This window comes from Poeciliopsis prolifica, unplaced genomic scaffold, assembly GCF_027474105.1.
Source record: "Poeciliopsis prolifica strain line A6 unplaced genomic scaffold, Auburn_PproV2 SCAFFOLD008, whole genome shotgun sequence".
NCBI lineage: Eukaryota > Metazoa > Chordata > Actinopteri > Cyprinodontiformes > Poeciliidae > Poeciliopsis > Poeciliopsis prolifica.
The window spans coordinates 8,948,868-8,969,755 of NW_026562383.1; the positions used below are offsets into that span (position 1 = coordinate 8,948,868).

At 38.9% G+C, this 20,888-nt stretch overlaps 1 protein-coding gene across 2 annotated transcripts in view; it reads right to left on the reverse strand.

The window, feature by feature from the left end:
- The window catches only part of epha4b (eph receptor A4b), a 91,274-nt gene extending 74,566 nt beyond the window's left edge, over positions 1–16,708 (reverse strand). For both annotated transcript variants that reach the window (XM_055032610.1, XM_055032609.1), the window contains exon 1: positions 16,528–16,708. In XM_055032610.1, the coding sequence (XP_054888585.1) occupies positions 16,528–16,645 (118 nt within the window). In that variant the 5' untranslated portion in view covers positions 16,646–16,708. The remainder of the gene's footprint in view (positions 1–16,527) is intronic.
- Positions 16,709–20,888: the final 4,180 nt, after the last annotated feature.

Sequence of the window (20,888 nt, forward strand, 5' to 3'; positions counted from 1 at the left end):
ATAATTTTACGCATTGTATAATGAAGCAGACAGAGACGTTGCCCAGCGGAGCTGAGCTGATAGACTAAATGAGAGGGATGAGGCCGACAGAGCAGAGAAGAGGTGCTGTGCGGCGAAAGGTCAGAGTAGACCTCCAGCCTGTGCGTGTATTTAGAGCAGCTAAAGACTCTAGTAGAGTATTTTCCTAGAGTTCCAGGGCTTTAGAGTCCCATGCTGAAGCAGGACATAATAGTGTAATCATATATGATTTTAAGAGTGGTGAGCAGCATACTCCACAGTATAATCATGTATCAGGGATCGACAGAAAAGAGATAAAGGCTTGTCAGTGTGGTGTCATAATGCTGTTTTAATGCTTTCACAGATTACAACATTCTTGAATCGAAGGTGTTTAACACTATATATTTTTTTGACATTTACTTGAACTGATTTACAATATATTCTAGTTTTCCTCATTGCAGCCAAAGTGCATCTTGTTGTTCTGATGTAAATCAGACTCACTGCTCTACAACCATAAAAAAAATGGTTGTAGACTAAATGTGTCTAGTCTACTTACATGAACCAAGGTCATTGTTTTGACAACTGTCTTGATAAGCAATGGAGCCTGTTTAAATCTTTCATCCATCAACTCTCCGCAGCTGTCTGGCTCTGCTGGTCAATATGTTGTTCTCTTTGACATTTGGGCTGGTTAAAACAAACAAATGTATTATTTTCTCATGTTTCCCTTCACTAAGTCGGTTTAAGTAGTATAAATCAGATGAAATACTTTACATGCTTAATAGGCAACAAAGTTTACAAAAACTACTGGAAGGCAGCTACCTGCACTTTAGAGAACTGAACTGATCTGCTTTACTATCCCGTGAATCAAACCTTTTTGTCTTGGAAGATAGTGTTCCAGCTAAATGATGCAGCACAGATGGACACATTAAGACAGAACTATCCATTCACATTTACAGACCCATTTAATTATTCAAAATGAGAAAATTTCGAAAGACAACCACTCACTGGTACCAACTTGCTGTCCCAAATCTTAAGTCTTTGGCAACATGACTTCTCCAAGCTAAAACAGGATATTAAAAAACCTGACTGGGTGTTGAGTTGGTTTAAATTCACAAAGTGATTTTATACATATTAAAGTTCAGTGTAGTTTAACACTAGCTACAACAACCATTAGTTTATGGCTTCAATCTACTGCTTGATCATACTAGAAACACTCACCTGTTTCCAAAGCATGTTGTCAATGTATGACTTTAACATGTAACAGATTTGTTTTAATACCCCAACAGGGAGTAGCATCACCTTTTCAATACTCAAACTAGTCAATATTTTGCGCTGTACCGATTTTTTACAGTTCGTGTAGACAAGCTGCAATCACGTGACAAAATAGATTTTTCCAAGATGAAAAATGAGGAACTGGGTGGTGTGAAATACAAGACGGGAATTACAAACACTGGCAAATGCTACCGAAATATTGCACCACACGTTTTATGTGCACGGCTAACTGGCAGCTTTATACCCTTATGAAAACACTGACAAGATTTGTAAACAGCAGGAGATAGATGCCCTAAATTTAACTAATCACATGTGACTAGTTTATAATGTTCCAACATCATTGTAATAATTTGAATCCTCGGAACAGTTGTTCAAAAAGACCACATACTCAACCAATACCAAACGATGTTTGAGAAAAAAGTCAGACTTGACTTTGTGCAACCTTTTGTTCTATGGTGGCAGAAGATAATGTTCTGGTTTTTGCTCTTTTTATACTTCATAATAGACTCGAGTGTAAGATATAATTCTGTAATGTTTTCTGTAAATGGATATTAAAACCTGTAAGTTGCTTTGAAGCCGTCTCTCCTGCACTTCAATGATGTCACAGTGACTAGTCAGTCAACTTGACCTGTTGACCTTGACTTGCAATATGAAGACATGCGACTCCTACTCACCATACTGGTTTGCAGACATAATAAACAAACATTTTGAAAATAAAATCCAGGTAATCTGCACTTTTGACCAAAGTGCAAAGCTTCCAAAAAGAGCTTAGAGCCTCTAGCTAATCTAAAGTGCTACTAATGTCGTTACATATTCAATAGCCATTTTGCAGCCTTTGCGAAACTGCAGCCTACATAAAGCTACACATAAACACTTTTTCTCCACTCTTCACACTTATTGTCAATAACACTTATTAGTTGCAATCAATGACCGGACTCATCAATAATGTATAACTTATGGTTTCCAGTCTGCTGACAAAGCCAGTACGCAAATAGCCTGTGTGTGTGTTCTGTATGCATGTGTGTGTTCAAAAGATGAGAGAAAAATGTAAAGCCTGTATTGTGTTCAAGTCTGACAATCATAAATCTCGATATCTTTTGCCATGTAATCGGATTACTTCACCTTTGCTCCATGTGTTCTGTAGGGAATTGGTTTAATAGGAACTATGAACCTGGACAGAAATGTTAGACTACATTGAAAACCACTAAAGATAAGGCAGATATTGGAATCAAACAATTTTCAGCAATTAGACACCCCCATTTTTGTTCCTTTTTAAAAATATTAATCAAATACTACGAAGCTGTGTTGTCGTCTCTGAATCTGATGTAAGTGATGTAAGTAGCTATTTATGAAAGAAATGGGCAAATGTTTACATGCTGTGAGAGGCGAGACTTTGGCGGACTAAATGTCTAGTTAGCTTAGGCAGCTAAAAGGTTAGCAGCATATACATCATAAATCTGCAACAAAACTAATCCATGGTTCTCTTTTAATAATCTAAAACATAATCACTCACTCTAAGACATGCTTTGTGAAATCAAATCCCCAGCTTGATTAGCAGTCAAATATGACTTATTACGCCCACGCTGCAGCTTCTTTCAAACGCTGCTGCTCTGAGATGGCATAGGAGTAAAAATGTGAGTCTTGGACAAACATTACCTTCACTTTCCCAGGCTCTTACCAGAGGAACTAAATGCTCAGCTCTGTGGATATACACATGTGACCTGATTACTGTGAAGGCTGTTTGGTTACAGAGAGACAAGCTGTCTCATCGATTTTCAGCATCAAACTGTGAGGTTTACATTCTGGAAGTGAAAGATGAGGAGAAAGTGGGGGTGGATGGTGTGAACCTTTGAATTACAAATTCCTCTACAAACGACACTCTAAAATTCTGAAACCTCAACATCCAAGTGTCTTTTTTTTTGTCTCCTCATCTCCCTCTGCGCCTATTTTTTTCCCCCTTCAGAGCCGTTTCCTCTCTCTGGGGTGTCTGTGTCTCCCGTGTTTTATTTTTCTTGTCCCCTCTTTCTCCCTGCTCAATATCTCTCCGCCTCTCTCGCTGGACGCCATCCATGGCTTCAGCTGGGCCGCGAGAAGCTGCAATCCACACGCCAGAAATCAAACAAAGCTGCCAACAGCCAGACTGGCACACAAAAGAGCCAGGACGCTTACACACAATCAGCCACACGCACACACAAACACACTCACAAAACAAGACAAACACACACCTTAAGACGGTGCCAGGGCCACAAAGACAAAGACCGCTCAATAAGACCACCACACAGCCTCGGCAGTGAGCACAATGAGTGACTACATAATGAGTTCATTAGATCTTCTCAGCTTAAATCCATGACAGTTAACTTAAAACAGGTAGATGTGGGCCACCAGGTGGCTCAGTGGTAGAGTTAAGCTTGGTTCGATTCCCATCTTTAGACCATTTACTGCATTTCTTTCCCTTCTCTCTCTGCCCTTCTTTCTGTCCAGCTACTAATTAATAAGGGGCGCCACAAAAAACATTTGCACCAGAAAGAAAACATGTAGAAATGCAAGAGTTTAAAGAAGTTCCACTATGTTCATTTTGGGAAGCTATTTTTCCCTTTGATTGAGTTTGTCCTTCTTTAATAAAACTTGTTTTTTTTTTTCTTCAAGAAAATGCTAATCAGAGCTCAGAGTAATCAAGGTCCTGCAGTGAAAATCTTCGGCAAACAAAAAAATATTAAAGGAAATGTAAACGAGTTGCTGATCATTCGTGTTGAGGTAAACTACAACACAGTAGTGGGTGTTTTGCAAATAGCATGAGTGTAATTATTTCCATTGCTGTGGAGCCTGATATTTATATTCATGCTGTTTTTTTTTTTTTTGCTTGTTTGTTTTTTTTTATGAGAAATAACAAAACTTGTGGATTTCACTTTCACAGTCTCATGTTTGCATGTTAGAAACACAAAAGTTGTGCTTTGATAATAATTTGACATGCAGCTTTTCAATTTCTATATAAAGTTTAAAGTTCACTGCAAATGAACACAATCCAAGACAGCAAAGCTATTAACATCAAATATTTTTTCCACATTTTGCTTCTTCTATAATATTAATTATTCACTGAATGTCATAGAATCTGTTGCTGTTTTCATGTTGCTGAAGAATCTACATTTCTTCTAACAAACACTGATTCCCATAAATAATATTTTTATGTCCTAAACTTATAAAACCGGTAGATTGTTTTGTTGTCAAATTGGGGAAGCTAGTGATATTAAAAGCTTGAAACATGCCAGATGGACTGTTATTGTTTGTGCTGTGTATATATCCGCAAACACACACGCACACACACTGAAAATCTAATAATTAGCCAGTCACTGGAACTAACACCATGATTGGCAATAATAACACCAATTAATGTCAACCTGTGGAGCAATCTCCAGGAAGTCTTTATCGACGGACAAATATCTTACTCAACTGTTGCTCAATAATTTGAAATTTTATATCAGGTAATAAAACACTTCAAAATCACTTTGTCTTTGTCTGCTTTCATATAATTTAGCCACTCTATAGTTGTTGTTTTTTTGTTTTGTTTTTTTCTGGATCCCAGAATTATTTTTTTTTATCTTATTTGCACCATTTCTGCCACCTTAACCATTTCTCTTCAGCACCTAAACTCTGCTGAGTAACAGCACCAGTAGACAGACAGATAAACTTTTAATATCTCTGAATATTTCCACGACACACATGCAAACCTTTCCCCCTTCCTCCTCTTCAGAGAGAGCAGTTCAACAGGCGCTAGTGTTGTCAGGGCAACAAATGAGCGGACAGAGAGCAGGATGAAGGAGTGGGAGGACTTGAGCTCTGAACTTTAGGAATAAATGGGCATCCTACCAAGATAGCTACACTTGCTGTCTTTTCATCACTGCTCTCCACTCATCCACAAACCACCAGAGGCTCTCAATCAGTCCTTGAGCTCTTTCACTGTGCACACTCTCATCTTTTCTTCATCTAGTCTTATTGAAGCCGGGTGCTGCAGCATATCCCTCCAAACGCAAGATGACTTTTACTATATGTGATGTTTTTGCCAAAATAAACCACTTTTTTCCACCCTTAGACAAAGGTTATTTTATAAAATCTCAGCATGTTGGAAATGTGTTACAGTAAAATAAAATGCAGAGAAAGCAGCTGCCAATAGATATTTGCCAGCAAAATCCTTACTATTCCATAGTCTTCATCAAACATTTTAGGTTCTGTCTTGATAGAGACAGAACCCTTATTCTCTTCATATTTCATTAAGTGAATTTTTTTATATCCAATTTTTTTATTGGAATTATGATTGGCTTCGTAAGTGTGTGGGAAGTTTTCTTTTTTGCAGTAATGATACTCATTTCATTTCCAAACTGTTTCTTTCGCAAGAAAGCAGAATCCAGATTGATTTCAGAGAAAAAAAAAGTTGAGCCTTATTGCCTTTTGCAAACTGATTCTTTGTATGAATAATTTAATTGGCAAAAATTAAAGTCTAATCCTGCTTCTGCTTTGATTCACGACAGCTTTCACAGCTACCCTACTATCTATTCTCTATGATTTTGTAAACCTCTATGCAGAAAAAAGTTCAATTCATTTCAATTTTGGCCTGGACTAAATTAGGAAAATTTAAGTCAATTATAATAAGAGTCGTGCAGGGAAATATTACTGGATTTTATATCTATTTACATATCATAGCAGCTGATTCTGCTGAGGAAAAATCAATTAGATTTTACCTTGCATGCATAAATGATGGTTTCTGAATCACAGTTGACTGACTTACAGCAGAAGATAAAAGCTCTGTTTAGACAGAACATCACCTTCATTTTTTCCCTTAAATAGCAAAATTACAAACATCTTGTAAACATTTGGTTCAACAATTGGCTCCTGTTTTGAGATAAATTACTTCACACCAGATGGTAGATTACATCAGAAGACTGAATAAAAAACTATTTCTTTCAGGTAAATAAAATCTAACAAAAAAAATCCATTCATGTCTCTAACAACTGATTATTTGTTTATATTATTGTCTCTTATTAATGGGGTAAAAAACAAATGGATGCAAAGGTTATTTTATAAAATCTCAGCATGTTGGAAATGTGTTACAGTAAAATAAAATGCAGAGAAAGCAGCTGCCAATAGATATTTGCAAAGGTTATTTTGCAAAGGATGCAAAATAACCTTTTGCAAAATTGACGGAGTTTAGGTTCCCTAATATTCTAAGTCATAAGGTCATGGAAACCACCAAATCAATGCTGCTTTAAAGTAAATACAATCAACACAATGTATATGTCCATAAACTCAATAATTAAATGGGAAATACAGTGACAGTATACACTCCATTGGTATAACATAATGAACATGAGTATTATGATTGTGTTCCCATCTCCGTTTTATAAACAAAAGAGTCTGAAGGACAGATTTAGCACAGTGCCTCAGCACAGGCATAATCATAAAGGTCACCAAAAGTCCATTTACAGCAAAGTCCATGGCAACAACTTTTCAAGCAACACCCCCTGATTTTTGAAAATTGCTAAATCTAGACACATGCCTTTTTTTATAGTGTGACTGACTTTAAATGACAGACAGAAAACCAACAGAGATCACAAGCAGAGTTTAATCAGGGACGTGACTGACTGATAGGAATCTTTTAAAACTGTAATTATCTGGAGCACATTAAACATCCTCACTTTCAAAGAATGCTACTCTGACAGACACCTCTCATCAAATTACCAAGAACATCACCGGCAAAATGTACCGCTACCCAAAATGAAAAAAAGAACCTTTTTGGGAACACAACATAGATCTTCATGCATTAACTCAGTTCCAAACATTACAGATCCTAATCTGACTAAACATCTGTGGGAGGCCCTGGGCCAAACCACATCCACAAAGGACTCCCTCATCCACCCACCCTGTTTATATGCTCCTGTCTTTGCCCAAATCACATTTGTTTTAACATTATGAAGTGATGTTAAAATACTATAGACAGCTGACTTGCAAGAGGTCAGGGTACAGTAAAATTAACAGGGTTCTACATTTTTGCCAACCTTCAATTTATTCATTTAAGATCCGCAAAAGTAAAAACTCTGAATATTTCTCACATGAAAAGCTTGCACCATTGGAGCTCCACTGCAGCAGAAGGCATATTAGCCTGTGCTGCTGACAGCGCTAGCAGGGACTGAAAGGAGGATATTCTTACAGACAATGACAGGAGCACTGCACTAGTTTGTCGCTTGAAGAGGCTCCGGAGTATGTGGGGAAGGGGGGGGATTGGCTCTTCGGTTCGCCTGTGCATGCTTGTTGAATGCTTACAATGTTGAACTCTGACACCCAGTCAGATCCAGACACTTGTTTTCTCTTTAATAAGCTTCTTCCCTCGGTACATCCACGACTCATCAAGGGAGCAGAGCAACAAACACACAAAGCAAAGCACAGGAGCACGCACAAAAAAACCTTGAGAATTCAGAAATAAGCTGCTGTACAAACCAGAGACGCACACAGATACTGTGGAATTAAACAGCTATTGAGAGCCGGGAGCAGAGAATAAGAGGTAATGTAGGTAATTCAGGGCTAATGGTTTAGGAATGTCTCTAATGTCGTTTACTTCAAGTGTGCATTTTTTTTTTCTGCTCTTCTTGACCTTTTTTGTTCTCTGTCTTGAGACATTCCGTCTGACAGAGCATACACACTCACACACACACCGGCACACAGAGCTGTCACACAGTGGTTGGTCACAGGAGGCTAAATTGGCCTGGAGTCTCTGGAGTTGGCTGTAGAGTTAGAGGCAAAAAAGAAACCATGTGACACATAAAAGTGTGCTTAGGCCGGCTTCTGTTGTGGATGCTCACGTCAATTTAAAATGATGAGACTGCATCTCATCTCAAAAGTAGAGATGATAGAAAAGTGTTGGTGTTGCACATGCAAATATCACAGGTAACATTTATATTTTCGAGAGGTGCCAATCAAAGGTTTTAGGATAATTAATAAGACCTTCCGAAAATTATGTCAGCAGATTATGATTTCACTTTAAGAACTTTATTAAACAACATTCAAAATAATGTGTTTTACTCTTTCTTAATAGTTAATCAATGTGACATTATAGATTATGAACAGAAGCAAAAAGCGGTGGACAAAATTATTTGAACTTTTAAATTTAAACTGTGTTGTTCTTTATAGTAAAGATTAGTATGCAGTAAATATCTCCATAATATTAACAAGGCAGGGTGTGTGAGAGGATTTATTGTGAAACTCCAGTTTACTTCATACATTGATTGTGGATGGGCATCTTGAATCAGTCAATTGTTTCATCAATCAAACTGTTTTGTGGAGACATTTTCTCATGCAGAACATGCACGTGTAACACAATAAATAGAAATAAAATGCTAAATATATATAAGTAAATAAATGCTTGCTGAATTTGTGACCAACTTAAATAGAAACAAGATAATAAATATGAGCGATTAAAAGGGTGTTTGCTAAAACTATTAATAAATGCAAATAAATTATGTTCTCAGATCACAAAAGCATTTTCATTTGGAATGAAGTGATGAAATCTAGTCTTTTCTCACTGTTTGAAAAAAGACTAGATTTGCCAGCAGAGAGACTATACTTTTAACCTAAATCCAAAGCTGAACGCTACGCTATCATTCACAGACGCAGCACAAAACAAGCCTGCAAGACAAACATGAGAATAACAGAAGGATGGGAAGGAGGAACTAAACAACATTTAATTCAAGAAAAAAATGTTCAGGTCTAGGTGGAGAGGGAGCAAGGAAAAAAGAAAGAGAAGAGGACAAGCATGACAGTGGTCAAGGCCCACTGATCAGTGATTGGAGTAGCAGTTAAGGGCTTGTCCAGAGAGGGGGAAAGGGCCAGTAAACGTGCTTATGGTGAAGAGGTGGGAGCCCACTTACACCCAAACCTCAGCACAGCCATCAGACACCAGAAAATGACAGAAGGGTTTCTCTGACATTAATGAACTCTGCATCCTACAGAAATCATTCAACCTTACGAACTGTCAAGACATACATGAGCCCCCTTACTGTGAGAACTGAAGTGGTACTTTAAGTTAAAGCTAAACGACTCACGGTTTAATTCAATGAAATAGTTTTTTTTTTTTTTACATGAAAACGTTATTCTGACCAAGTGTGTTCCATCTGCACACATTTCACACAGAAAATGATTGATTAAGAACACAGATTTGAAGTGAAGGCAGTCTCTGAAACATTGTTGACATAAAAATGGCAGGAAAAACACATTACAACTGGCCCTGTAGTCACTACCTGTTAATTTACTAATGGAAACTGAAAACTATGGCGATTCAAAGAGTTGTGTTGCAGGTACGGCTATGGGAAAAGGACATTACTATAAATAATAGATATGTCATTTGGCTCTAAAAGGAGGGACACAGCTGGGATCTAACAATAAACAAATGTGCTTGATCACCAGTAGGAGTGATCACTGTGATAAATAAATGAGCTATACATTTTGCTGGTCTGGAGAACACAGTTGTATATCACCACAGTGAAAGGAAGCAAAGACACTGCAATTACCTTACAGAAGCAATAGTTTATCCCCATCAATCTGGGAGAGGATTTAAGTTACTTATGAACAATTTAAATTTGCAAATAAACAATTAAAATTGTTCATCTTTGAAGTCCCAGCAAATTCATGTGAAGGTCCAAATGTCGAAGGTCATGACAGTAGAAAAGACAGAAGAAATATGAGTTCTCTTCTCTCTAAAAAGATAATGAAAGCATCATTAGGTTTGCATCAAAATTAGCCATAAGTTTTTGGAACAGTGTCCAAAGATGTGGAGATGCTTGGCCATAGTGCCCTTCTCCAAATATAGCCAAAAATAAAGTATGTATAGTGTATGAGTACAAACACCTCATACCAAGTACGGTGAGAAAGGAGTGATGATGTGGGCTTGTTTTACAGCATCTAGATTATGAGTCATGGAAAATAACAAAAACACAGCTGTAAATCTACAATGAAATGAAAAGCAAAAGGAAAAAAGCCAACTGGGTCGGCCAAGACCTCAGCCTGTTGAAGTGGTGTGGTTGGGACTTAATGATAGTTATGCATAAACAAATACCCACAAACCTCAAGGAAGCAAAGCGATTCTCTAATAAAATGTGGGTAAAATGCCCATCACAACACTGTAAAAAAACTGACAAAGTTATACGGAAAATAACATCACAGTGAAGGGGATTACAGACTATTGAGTCACTGGGTGCACTTTTCTTATGACTGTAGTCACAGTCATGGGAACTTCCTATTCCTATGTTTGTAAGATAGTTGCTAAATTCTAAACGCTCACTTATTCACGACATCACATTTCATGCTTTTTATTTTACTTAGTAAAGTACCCAAGAGAAATTTCCTGTTCAGGTTCAGAAACAAAGGTTTAGTTCACATTTCCTCTTAATCTGGAGAAATTTAGCTATCTCAAAAAAAGATAGATGAATCTTTTCTGAGATAGCTCATATATGGTTCCTGCTCATGCAGGTAAATGATCAGACAAATTAAACTTCTGAGCCATTCACTTTTTGAGCTCCACTCTGAATGACCTGAATGCTATGAATAGTAGCTAATGCCTGCACAAACACAGAGAAGAAATTGAATAGCTTGTTTGTTTTTTTAAGGAAACATGAACCAGTCCAGTTGGCTGCTTTATGCCAGATCCTGAAAGGATATCTGCTACTACCCCCTTCATTAACATTAAAAGAAAGTTCAACTGCTACTCAATCGGTCCTAATGAGCATAATTTGTTGTATCTTTACAAAATATGTTTTATGGGGACTGTTTTATGTGCCGAACCAAATTCAGTGGTGTTATTTCACAGCAACATTGAGTTTGAACACCATAAACTGCACATAAAACCACAAGGAGCTATTTGATGTGTTAATTCAATGAGTTGATTGTGTTTTATGCTTTGCTGTCTAGATTAATATTTAACTGTAATGTCATATAAAGCATTACTAGGCATTGTTTCCCAAGGATGCCACTACGAAAGCTTACGCATCTTCACATTCAAACCGCTGCAGTGAAAACACTTGTGCCCAGCACGACAACACAAAGGCTCAGTATGGAAGCTGAGCTGTTTATTTTATCTTGGGCTACCTGTCAGTCTTTGTTCTTCTTGTCCTTCTCTCGTTTGATTTGTGTCCCCTCAGCTCCACACTGTACCGCCCAGAAGCACACATACACACACACTCCCAAACGCACAATGAATCCATGATGAGGCGAAGCTCTCGTGGCAGAATCATTTTCTGTCACCGGCTCATATTTATAACCCTATCTATCAGTCAGCCCCCGGACCATGTGACACTATTCTCTGACCACCTAACTGCCCCCCAGCCATACATTAAATCAAGATGAGTGGGTGGAGTTATTTCTGTGTGCCTTGATTCTGTGGTTTGTGGGGGTTTGTGCTGTTTTTGATTTTTATCTTCTCCGCGTCTTGTTTTCATTTACTTGTCTTGTCTGTGTTTTGTTTTTCATTAGTTTTGGTTTTACAGTTCCTTGTTTGTGTCCTTGCTTGACTTCCAGAGTCTGTGTTTTCCAGTTGGTCTAGCTCGCTGCTTCCTGCACACCAGGATTCAGTTTACGTATTAGCAAGCTTCCCATGGTTACTTTGTCCTTTCGATTCTTGTCAGTCTGTGTTGGTCCTTTAAATGTCAGACTCTCTTTTGTTTCTGCGTTGTTCTGCTTTGGACTCGTCTTAACCTACACACGTCGGTGCATTCAGTTTTGTCTCAGGTAATAAAATGTATTACATCCTCCCTTCTCATAAATACAAGGTGATGCTTGGGTCTCAAACATGCCATGCTGACATTATGTGTGTCCTATGAACAGACATCCATTTGGATTGTTTTGGATGTGTTTGAAGCAAAATGGTTTCAATAGTTGAACAATGAGAAACACAAGAGTAACGTCAATAGCTGGTCACCTTATCCTGAGATGCTGTTGATCGAAGGCAATAGAGTTAGCAACAACAGGACTGTGCACTCTTCTAAAGCTTCCTGTCAGTGTGAAATGGTGATGACCAATTATATAAATAAGTGGTGATATTATTTTGCAACTTCTAGACACTTTACTGATAGCCAATAGCTATTTCCCTGACTAATGGGACAGAAAAAGACTTAGGATAACTTTATCTACATTATCTGGAACGCACAGGTACAAAATTGGCTATAATATTGATTTGTGTATCTTTAAGTACACCAATCAGTCTCATCACAGAAGGCTCTGCCCAATCGCTCATGCGAAGTCACAATAACTGCAGCAAGGCAACCAAAGGGAATAAAAGCAACTAGAAGGTAAGAAATGGAGGGCACAAGGGAGGGCTGAAAACAGAAAACAGAGAAGAGCAGTTATAAAAAAAGGGGATTAGAGAGAAATTGGAGCAGAAGTTATAAAAAAAAAAAGGAGAGGATGCTCATGCTTGCTGCTCCAGTCTGCTGCTCTCTGATGAGAGGGGAGATCTATATCCTGTTTGGTCCAAGGTCACGGCTGTTACATGGGAGCAGAGCAATCTCTCGGCCTCACTCACACACACGCGCACTGAGGTATGTCTCTGCCGATAACTACAAGCAACCATTATAGATTGAAGCAATTAAAGCAGATGAGACCTTTGACCCAACATTATACCTAAGTCAGGAACTTGTGTGAATCGCAGCGAGTGTGTGTGCGTGGTGTGTGACTAAAATCGAGGGGAGGTTTAACATAAAGCATGCTTGCCTTTGCACTAAAACTGCTCACCCTCATGTTGACCCTGAGAGGCAATAAAGCAATTTCCCTGCTCACCCTGAGGCCAGTTCAATGAAAAGCTGTATTTTCCAAACTGTGACCGAGTAACACTTTTTTATGTGTCGTGCTGTTTTTCTCCACCCTCCTTTTCTTTAATTCAGTTTCATGTTTGCACATCCAAAATGCGCAATTAAATTATTCATTTGCTTTTAATTAGTGTACAGTCATCACTGCTCAGCTGCACTAGAGGAAATCAAACTCATTCTTAGAGTCTAGGGCTTAGCAGTTAAATTAAGCAAAAAGAACATGATTCTGCACAAAAGCAACGATATTGCCAGATAATGCGCTAGGTTGAGTTAAAGAGGACCCAGAGATGAGGACACTCCTAGAAAAAAAGGAAGCCCTGTGAGCATCCTCCCTCCAATTACATCAGTAAACCCTCAGGGTCCTGATGTAGGGTGTTTAGGGCTCCCTCTGCTGGTGCGCTCAGGTCATCATGTCCTCTTCTTTTTGACATTTATAACTAAGACCGTCTGTAAATCACTCCCTCTCTCAACGTCTGAAATAATCTATTCCCGTGTGCTGTGGTACCTACACTGGAACAACTCTGTCGCAACAAATCCACCTTCAGCTTTAAACTTTCTTGTAAATGTCAACAGTTTTGGACCAGATCAATGTCTGGTACTAAAGGAAGCTTTTAAAACCCCTACAGTTTTCTAATAGTGTGCCTGCTATCAGCTCAGTCCAAAGGAGTAGGTTTTTCTTGCTCATTTCTTACAAACCCATTTTGTCAGTAGAGGAACTCAAAAGGAGGATTCACTGGAAAACAATGAACACTGAGAGAAATGAGTGTGACACATACACACACACACACACACAGATGTAAAAGGTAAAAAGGTGTGGCCACAGCAATAACTGAGAGGCCAGACGGTGAAGCCAAAATGTGCTTTATTGAATTATTCTCCCGCTGGACCAAATGAATGCTCGCTTCACTAGCACTTCTGCAAACACGAGACGAGCTCTGGGATTTAAGGTGCAATTTAGCTCATGAGCTGACCAAATACACCACAAACAGATAAACACTGATACATATACTCCAGGTTGCATCATTTGATAAATGTTTAAAAAATGTGAAGCAACTTTAACCTATTAGCAACCTCAAAATATGTCATTCTGAACATGAAGCCTGCACAGCCCAAATCAGGGGCTGGGTTTCACACCGCATGATACTCCTGGGTAAAAACACTAATGTCAAATTGCATCCACATAAAACCTTTAATGGAAAATGTATGGCACTAACCACTTTCATTTGAAACAGAAAAGCAGAAGTGCAGACATAAATTGCTATATTTATGATTAGTCATATCAAGATCATCTATAATATTTAACACTGACACATAGCCTTTAAACAAAAGTGATTCAAAGTGTGGTACTATGTGAAATCAACCTTTTTAGCTTTAGCACATTATGTTATTCTCTCATCAAAAGCATAGCTGGAATGTTGCTTTGATTCATTCAGGGATGTTTGAGAAACCATTGAATCTCCCCTGGCAACTCCTCAAGAGTGCCTAAACACGTCAAATTTCTAAGTTGTATTTGATATACGCAGCATACATGATTTTTGAAATATATAATACTGCCCCTTTAATAAAAATTCACTTATTTTATCCCTAGTTCTTCAGTGCCTGAAGTGCAGAAACTTATACCTTAAGGCCATCCTGGTCTTCACAGAGTAACACCAAATGCTATGAACCTATATCAGATTGTTAATTAGTTGGGCTTCCTGTTGTAGTAGCCAGCCAACTGTCCACTGCCTAACAAACATGATGCTCATAACTTGGCAACTAGACCTACACAATATATTGAATTCCAGTCATCACTGAAATATCAGGGGGTGCAAATGATCTCAATCACAAGAAGTGATCACATAATGCTTGTATGCAGTTTTTGTTAAGATGTTGTAGATATTTATGCTCCGAATGTGTTTAATATATCTGGCCAGAAGAATGAACTTTTTTGTATCACTTTTAGTTTTGCTAAAGGAAAAGCCTCCTCCATTCCATGATGCTGCCACCACCGTGTTTCGCCTCGAGGACCCATGCTCCATTACCCTGCACTCCATTAAACCTAAGAAAACTATAACCATTTAAACATTTGGACAGAAAAAAATGGGCAATTCGGAAACAGGAATTTTCAAACCCTGTCACCTTTAATAAGCCCACGCCTACACAGACCAACCACATGGCTTAATGCTGTTATCTAAATCAACAGGAGTTTCCTTTGGCTTCCAGTTGGTTTCATCATACATGCCAGTCTCAATGAATATTTCAGCAGTGTTTTAGAGTCTTCTGCACGTGTTGTATCATCCTCCTCAACCACTCCTCCTGTGTTTCTGTACCTACACATCCTCCTGAGTCTTTGTTCTATGACATATGTTCAGCACGACGTATGCACAAACATCTTATACATTTAACTCAGGCAGAGACATGAGGTCCCATTACACCTTCCGCTGTGCGTCACTTGACTGTGACATCTATCAGTGAGTGAGCCTGGAGTTTATGTTTTCAGTGTGGTGGAGAAAAAAAAAGTATCACAGGGATGGAGCGCTTTGTTGAGCAATCAGATCAAGAGTAACTGGAGATTTCAGAGAATATCAAATGAAAAGATTCACAGAGTGACAACTCACAGCTGTATCATCTTCAGTCAGACTGCCTCTTCCAGTTTCCATCAAGTCACCCACAAAAAAAAAAAAAAAAAAAAAAAAAAGAAAAAAAGCACTTTCACTGACAGATGTTTTTTTTGGGGAGAGGGAAATAACTTCTGGATTTAGTTCAGGTTCTCGTGAAGACAGCCCAGCTCCCATGTTTCATTCCAACAAGCAGTCAAGAGTAGTTAGAGAGTAAATGTATTGGCTAATTTCAGGCTGAGCATCGATGTTAATACAATAACCCGGAGAGGCTCAGCAGCAGCGTGTGACAAATTTAATGTAATTGCTGCTCCTCATTTGCAGACTGAGGCAAGAGGAAGAAAAAGAAGAAGAAGAAAAAAGAAAATCATCATTTATCTGTGTTTAAAAATGAAGATATCAATAATTAAGAAATGTTTTGGCAGATATACCAATGTTGTTTGGAATAATCATGATTAAGTTAAGTCGGGGGAAGAGGGAAAAAAAAAAATCTTTCTCGGTGTCAGAAAGTGAAATGTCTCCAGTCATCCCTAGCTGTCTCTCAGTGTACATACAATACAAATTTAATGTCAGCATGCTCGGGAAAGAGAAACGTGACGAACACTCCCCGCTTCTCTCAATGCATGATTTATAACCGAGACGAGCACTTAATGGGAGTCTGTGCCGCCGCGCCGCGCAGCGCCGCGCAGCGCTCCGCTCCTCTCCTTCCCCGGGAAGAGGGACCGCCGGGATTAAGGGGCTTCCCATCCGCCGCCGACATGGCGCGCGAACACCCAAGTCATCCCACTCAACTCCTTCCCGAAGGCTCGCACACCCACCTTCATTCTCCGGGTAATTCCGTAAGGCCGTGCTCGGCGGAGACGCGTGGAAAACGAGGAGAAGGGAGGACAGCAGGGGAAGGGATGGATAGATCCACGGGACGCGTGGTGGTGCCATTTTCAGGCTACGCTGCGCCCTCGCTGCATCCCTGTTGGCGGTGTCGAGTCGTTGAGCGCAGCCTTGCGATTGAGTAGGAAAAGGAGAGGAGAGAGAGGAGTAGAAGCTGGGAAGGAGGGTCCACAATCAGCAAAGTCCTGTCAATCAGTCTGACTGTGGTGTGATCCAGAGGCCTGTGGGGACTTGACAGTTTTACACTCTGACAAATGTTTGATTATCATGCAAGTTTTAAAGTTAAATTTCACAGTTGATGAAAATAACAACAATTAGGGAAAAGTTACACAATTTCTTAGCAGAGCAAGTTAAAAAAAGGAACATTAAACAATAATAAAAGGGAATAAGAACTTTTATAAAAGAGAAATTTAAAAGGCAAACATCAGAATATCTCCCAAAGAGTTATTTCCCCAAAAGATTGTCCCTTGAAAACATAATACCATTTGGCTCACATTTATCAGCACTACTAACACCGAAAGGTGGGAGAGGCGACTTTATGTGGTAGACCAACATGGAGTGATGTCTGGTTGTGAATAGGATGGGAAACAATGGTTTGAAAAATCGTCTACAAATAATTATCTGGAAACGATGCAGGTTGCATTCAGATTCAACCCGCTGAATTAAATTTCCGTGAGACCAACATCTGCTGCAGTTACAGCAGCAGGTATTTTTAATAATATCTCTTTTAGTTTTGTACATCGACATATTTATCTGCCCATTTACATTCTCAGTCAGACTGGGTGGACGGTATCTGTAACACCAGTTTTCAAGATTTGGTGAAACTCTGTATTGTAGTAAGCCATGTGATTTGACTGGGTCATTGCAACGAAAGCATGATCCATTGTTGCCCCCATTGTATGTTTAGGATTGCTTTGCTAGGAGGTGAATCTCTGCTCCAATCTATTGTCTTTAGTAGCAACACATTTTCATCCAAAATTGTCCCGTATTTAGTCCTATCAACCATAATGTTTTGTATCTTGCCAGAGAGCCACATTTTGGCATCTCCTGACCAGAGCACATTTCCACGTGTTTGCTATGCATGACTCACAGCAAACTAAAAACAGGACTTTTTATGTCTTTCTTTCCTTCAATAGTGTGTTTTGTGTTATCACTCTTAATAAAGGAATGCATGACTGACGGTTATCTAATCACCAAATTCTTATGCACGAGCTGGTGCAAAAGCTATTGTTTAATATCAGAGCTAAGGGTTGTGAGTACAAATTGACGCAACAATTTTTTTTTTTTTGAAAACTATTAATCTTTTTCCTGCTCTGTTGGTCTGTCCCATAAAAAGCAAACAAACTATTAATTGAAAATTGTGCATTGTGACAGAATGTGAAAAAGCTCAAGCGGTATGATTTCTTTTCAAAGGCAATGTTTTTGACAAATTACGTGAAATTATTGAATAAATAATTTAGCAAAATAGCTTCAAAAATTACAGCATTTGTTGTTGTTTTACAAAAAGTGTTCAGTTTACTAAAAATAAAATCACCCACAGAACCAGGACATAGCCTGGCAGAACAAACCGTAACAAAACCAGACCTCTCATTACCAATCCTCTGGGTTGGGATCACCTGGATAAACAGTCCCTTCCCACATTTTTTAAAAACGCTGTCAATTATTTTGATAAGTGACATGGCTCATGGCAATTACCGCTTGGCTTGCCTCGTTCTTCTCCGCGCCTTTGCCCAGCTGTTGATGCTGTTCCACTGGATACCAGCAGTATCAGAGAATGCAGATGCTTTATGGAGATTTATTCAACCCATGTTATATGTCTGGAAGAGCCTGCATGCATGCATGTGCAATGCCTTAGTGAATGTAGCTGTCTTTTAAAAAGAGAAAAAATAATGAGTGGACGTTGTCTTGGGAAATGTTGGAGGAAAAACGGAAGTTAGGAGGTTAGGTATGCAATCTTTATCACACCATGTAACACAGCTATGGTTAAATCTAAGGTTTAGTAGCAAAATAAACATGATGGTATGATTCATTTTTGATGCAGCTTTACAACAATCACTTATGGACTACTTTAAGGTTTAAATGATTTAGTAGAAGTTTTGGATGCCAATGCCATGCTACGCTTTTTGAAAATTTGTCAAAAGCATTTGACACTGTGGATCATAAACTGTTATATCACAGACTTTGTAATATTGGCTCTTCAGATCAAACTACTACTACTTATTACTGATCGATATTACAGATATCTATAAAAAAAGACACACACATGCAAAATGTGTTTCTGGTAGCAAATATCTAGGCATTTTCAATCAATACAAATCTTTCAAGACATATGTTGATAATACTTTTTTTTCTTTAGAAAAATAGGATATGTTCATTAATAAAACAGCTGCTGATCACAATATTGTATTACTTTAGCCGTTCCTTCAGTTTGCACATAATTTGGAAAAGTGGTATTTTCTTATGATGCTCCGCATAATTGAAATAAATCACCTGAAATCATGCAGATTAATTTAAGTAAAGAATATTAAACATATCTTAAGGTCAGTGAAAGAAACTCTTAATGTTTTATTGATTGCATATTTTTTTATTCTAGTTCTACCTGGTCAAGATAACTAGAAGGATTTTAATGACTTTGTATGTTTTATCATGCCCTTTTTTGAGAGTGGATATGTAAAAAAGGTTAGATTTTATGTCTCAGTGAGATTGACCTATTTGACTAAGGTGAAAAAAACCCAAATGCATTTAAAGTATACTTTCATATTCAATTTGGCGTGTTTCTTGCTTGTGAATGTCCTGGGGGGAAGCTGGGGGTGGTGAGGTGGTGGGATGAAAGAATGTGTACTGACATCCCGCAGGTCAGCTGATGCATTGGAATCTTTTCCCCTCATGCTGCCACCAGGCAAATGTGATGCATCCATGCCATGATTTATGGTAAGATCGTGACCACAATTATATTTGCCACGAGTAACGTTCTTCTATCATGCTTCTGTCCCAAATGGGGCTCCTGAAAGAGCAATAAACCTGTCAAACATTTTCTGATTTATGCCAAAATCCTATCTTAACCCCTCCCAGTCTTTTGTGTTTTTGCTGCTGACGTGTGTTTTGGTCACTGTGTTTGTGCGTGTAAAACGGCCACCTTTACACACTTTTAAGGATCCAATTATGATGATGATTTGTTCCCAGCAATTGCTTCACTTAGGATGACCTAATTTCCTCAGCAAGCACATGTTGAAGAAAGAAAAAAAACATATATTTTTTTCTTTTTTTCCCTCCCCTTTAACTCATGCCTTTCTCCTTTCTGCTTCTTTTTCTTCATCTTCCTCTCCTGCCGTGATGCTTTGCTCTCCGCGCGGTGACAAAACATCGCTGTCATGCATTCCTCCAGAGACGTGGGTGACACGGCCCCTAAAACCCATATGGCTCCCTTTTTCGCACACGCTCACACACGCATTCTGCATGGCTTGTTGAAAAGTCTGCGTGTGCATAATGACTTTTTTATGCATCTACAGTGACAGAGTGCTGACAGAATTGAGCAATAGCTCCCTGATAAACATTTCAGACGTGTTTCCTTATGCATGTATGCTTATTTTGCGGCATCAGCGTTCTCTAACAAGAAGGAATTCATATCCAGTTGTTGCTGAAGTGTCCCCAGCCTTTCAATTATTTTGAAAATGCACAGTTTCTTTTCTATTGACCTTTCAGACTAACCCCTCACCCTGCTTGGCCTGGTTGGGTCAACCATTCACTAACCATCTAAACAGTTTATCTTTTGTAAGTTGATCACATGCTATTGTGTAAATGTAGAGAGTCTCATTCTGGTGGGGGAAAAAAAAACGACGGTTACAAACTTGTTTAGGTGCAACAAGCCGTGCGGCAGACGTTTGTGTAAATGTGTGCGCCCGATGCATGCACCATTGATGCCGATCGGTGGTTTGACATGGGGCAGAGGTGATGACAGGGTCGTCTGCCTTGCTATGAGCTCCCCCATAGCCACAACACTCTGTATACACACACACCCAGAGCCCCATTCAGAGCCACTCACTCATGTGGTAATGTCTCTATTGTGACAGCCCAAACACTTTATGGGCAACAGCTTGGTACTGGCATTTAGGCAGAGGCAAGGGTGTGCATATGAGCATGTGTGTTAGTTTTTGAGCCTGCGACTGACTCTCCCACTGTGAAATCTGCAGATTTAGAGTTTGACTTGTTGAGACCTTTAGTGTACTGCTCCAGGATGCTATCAAGACGTGTAGCAGAGAAAAATGCAAAAAATTGCAGTTTCAAGTAAGTG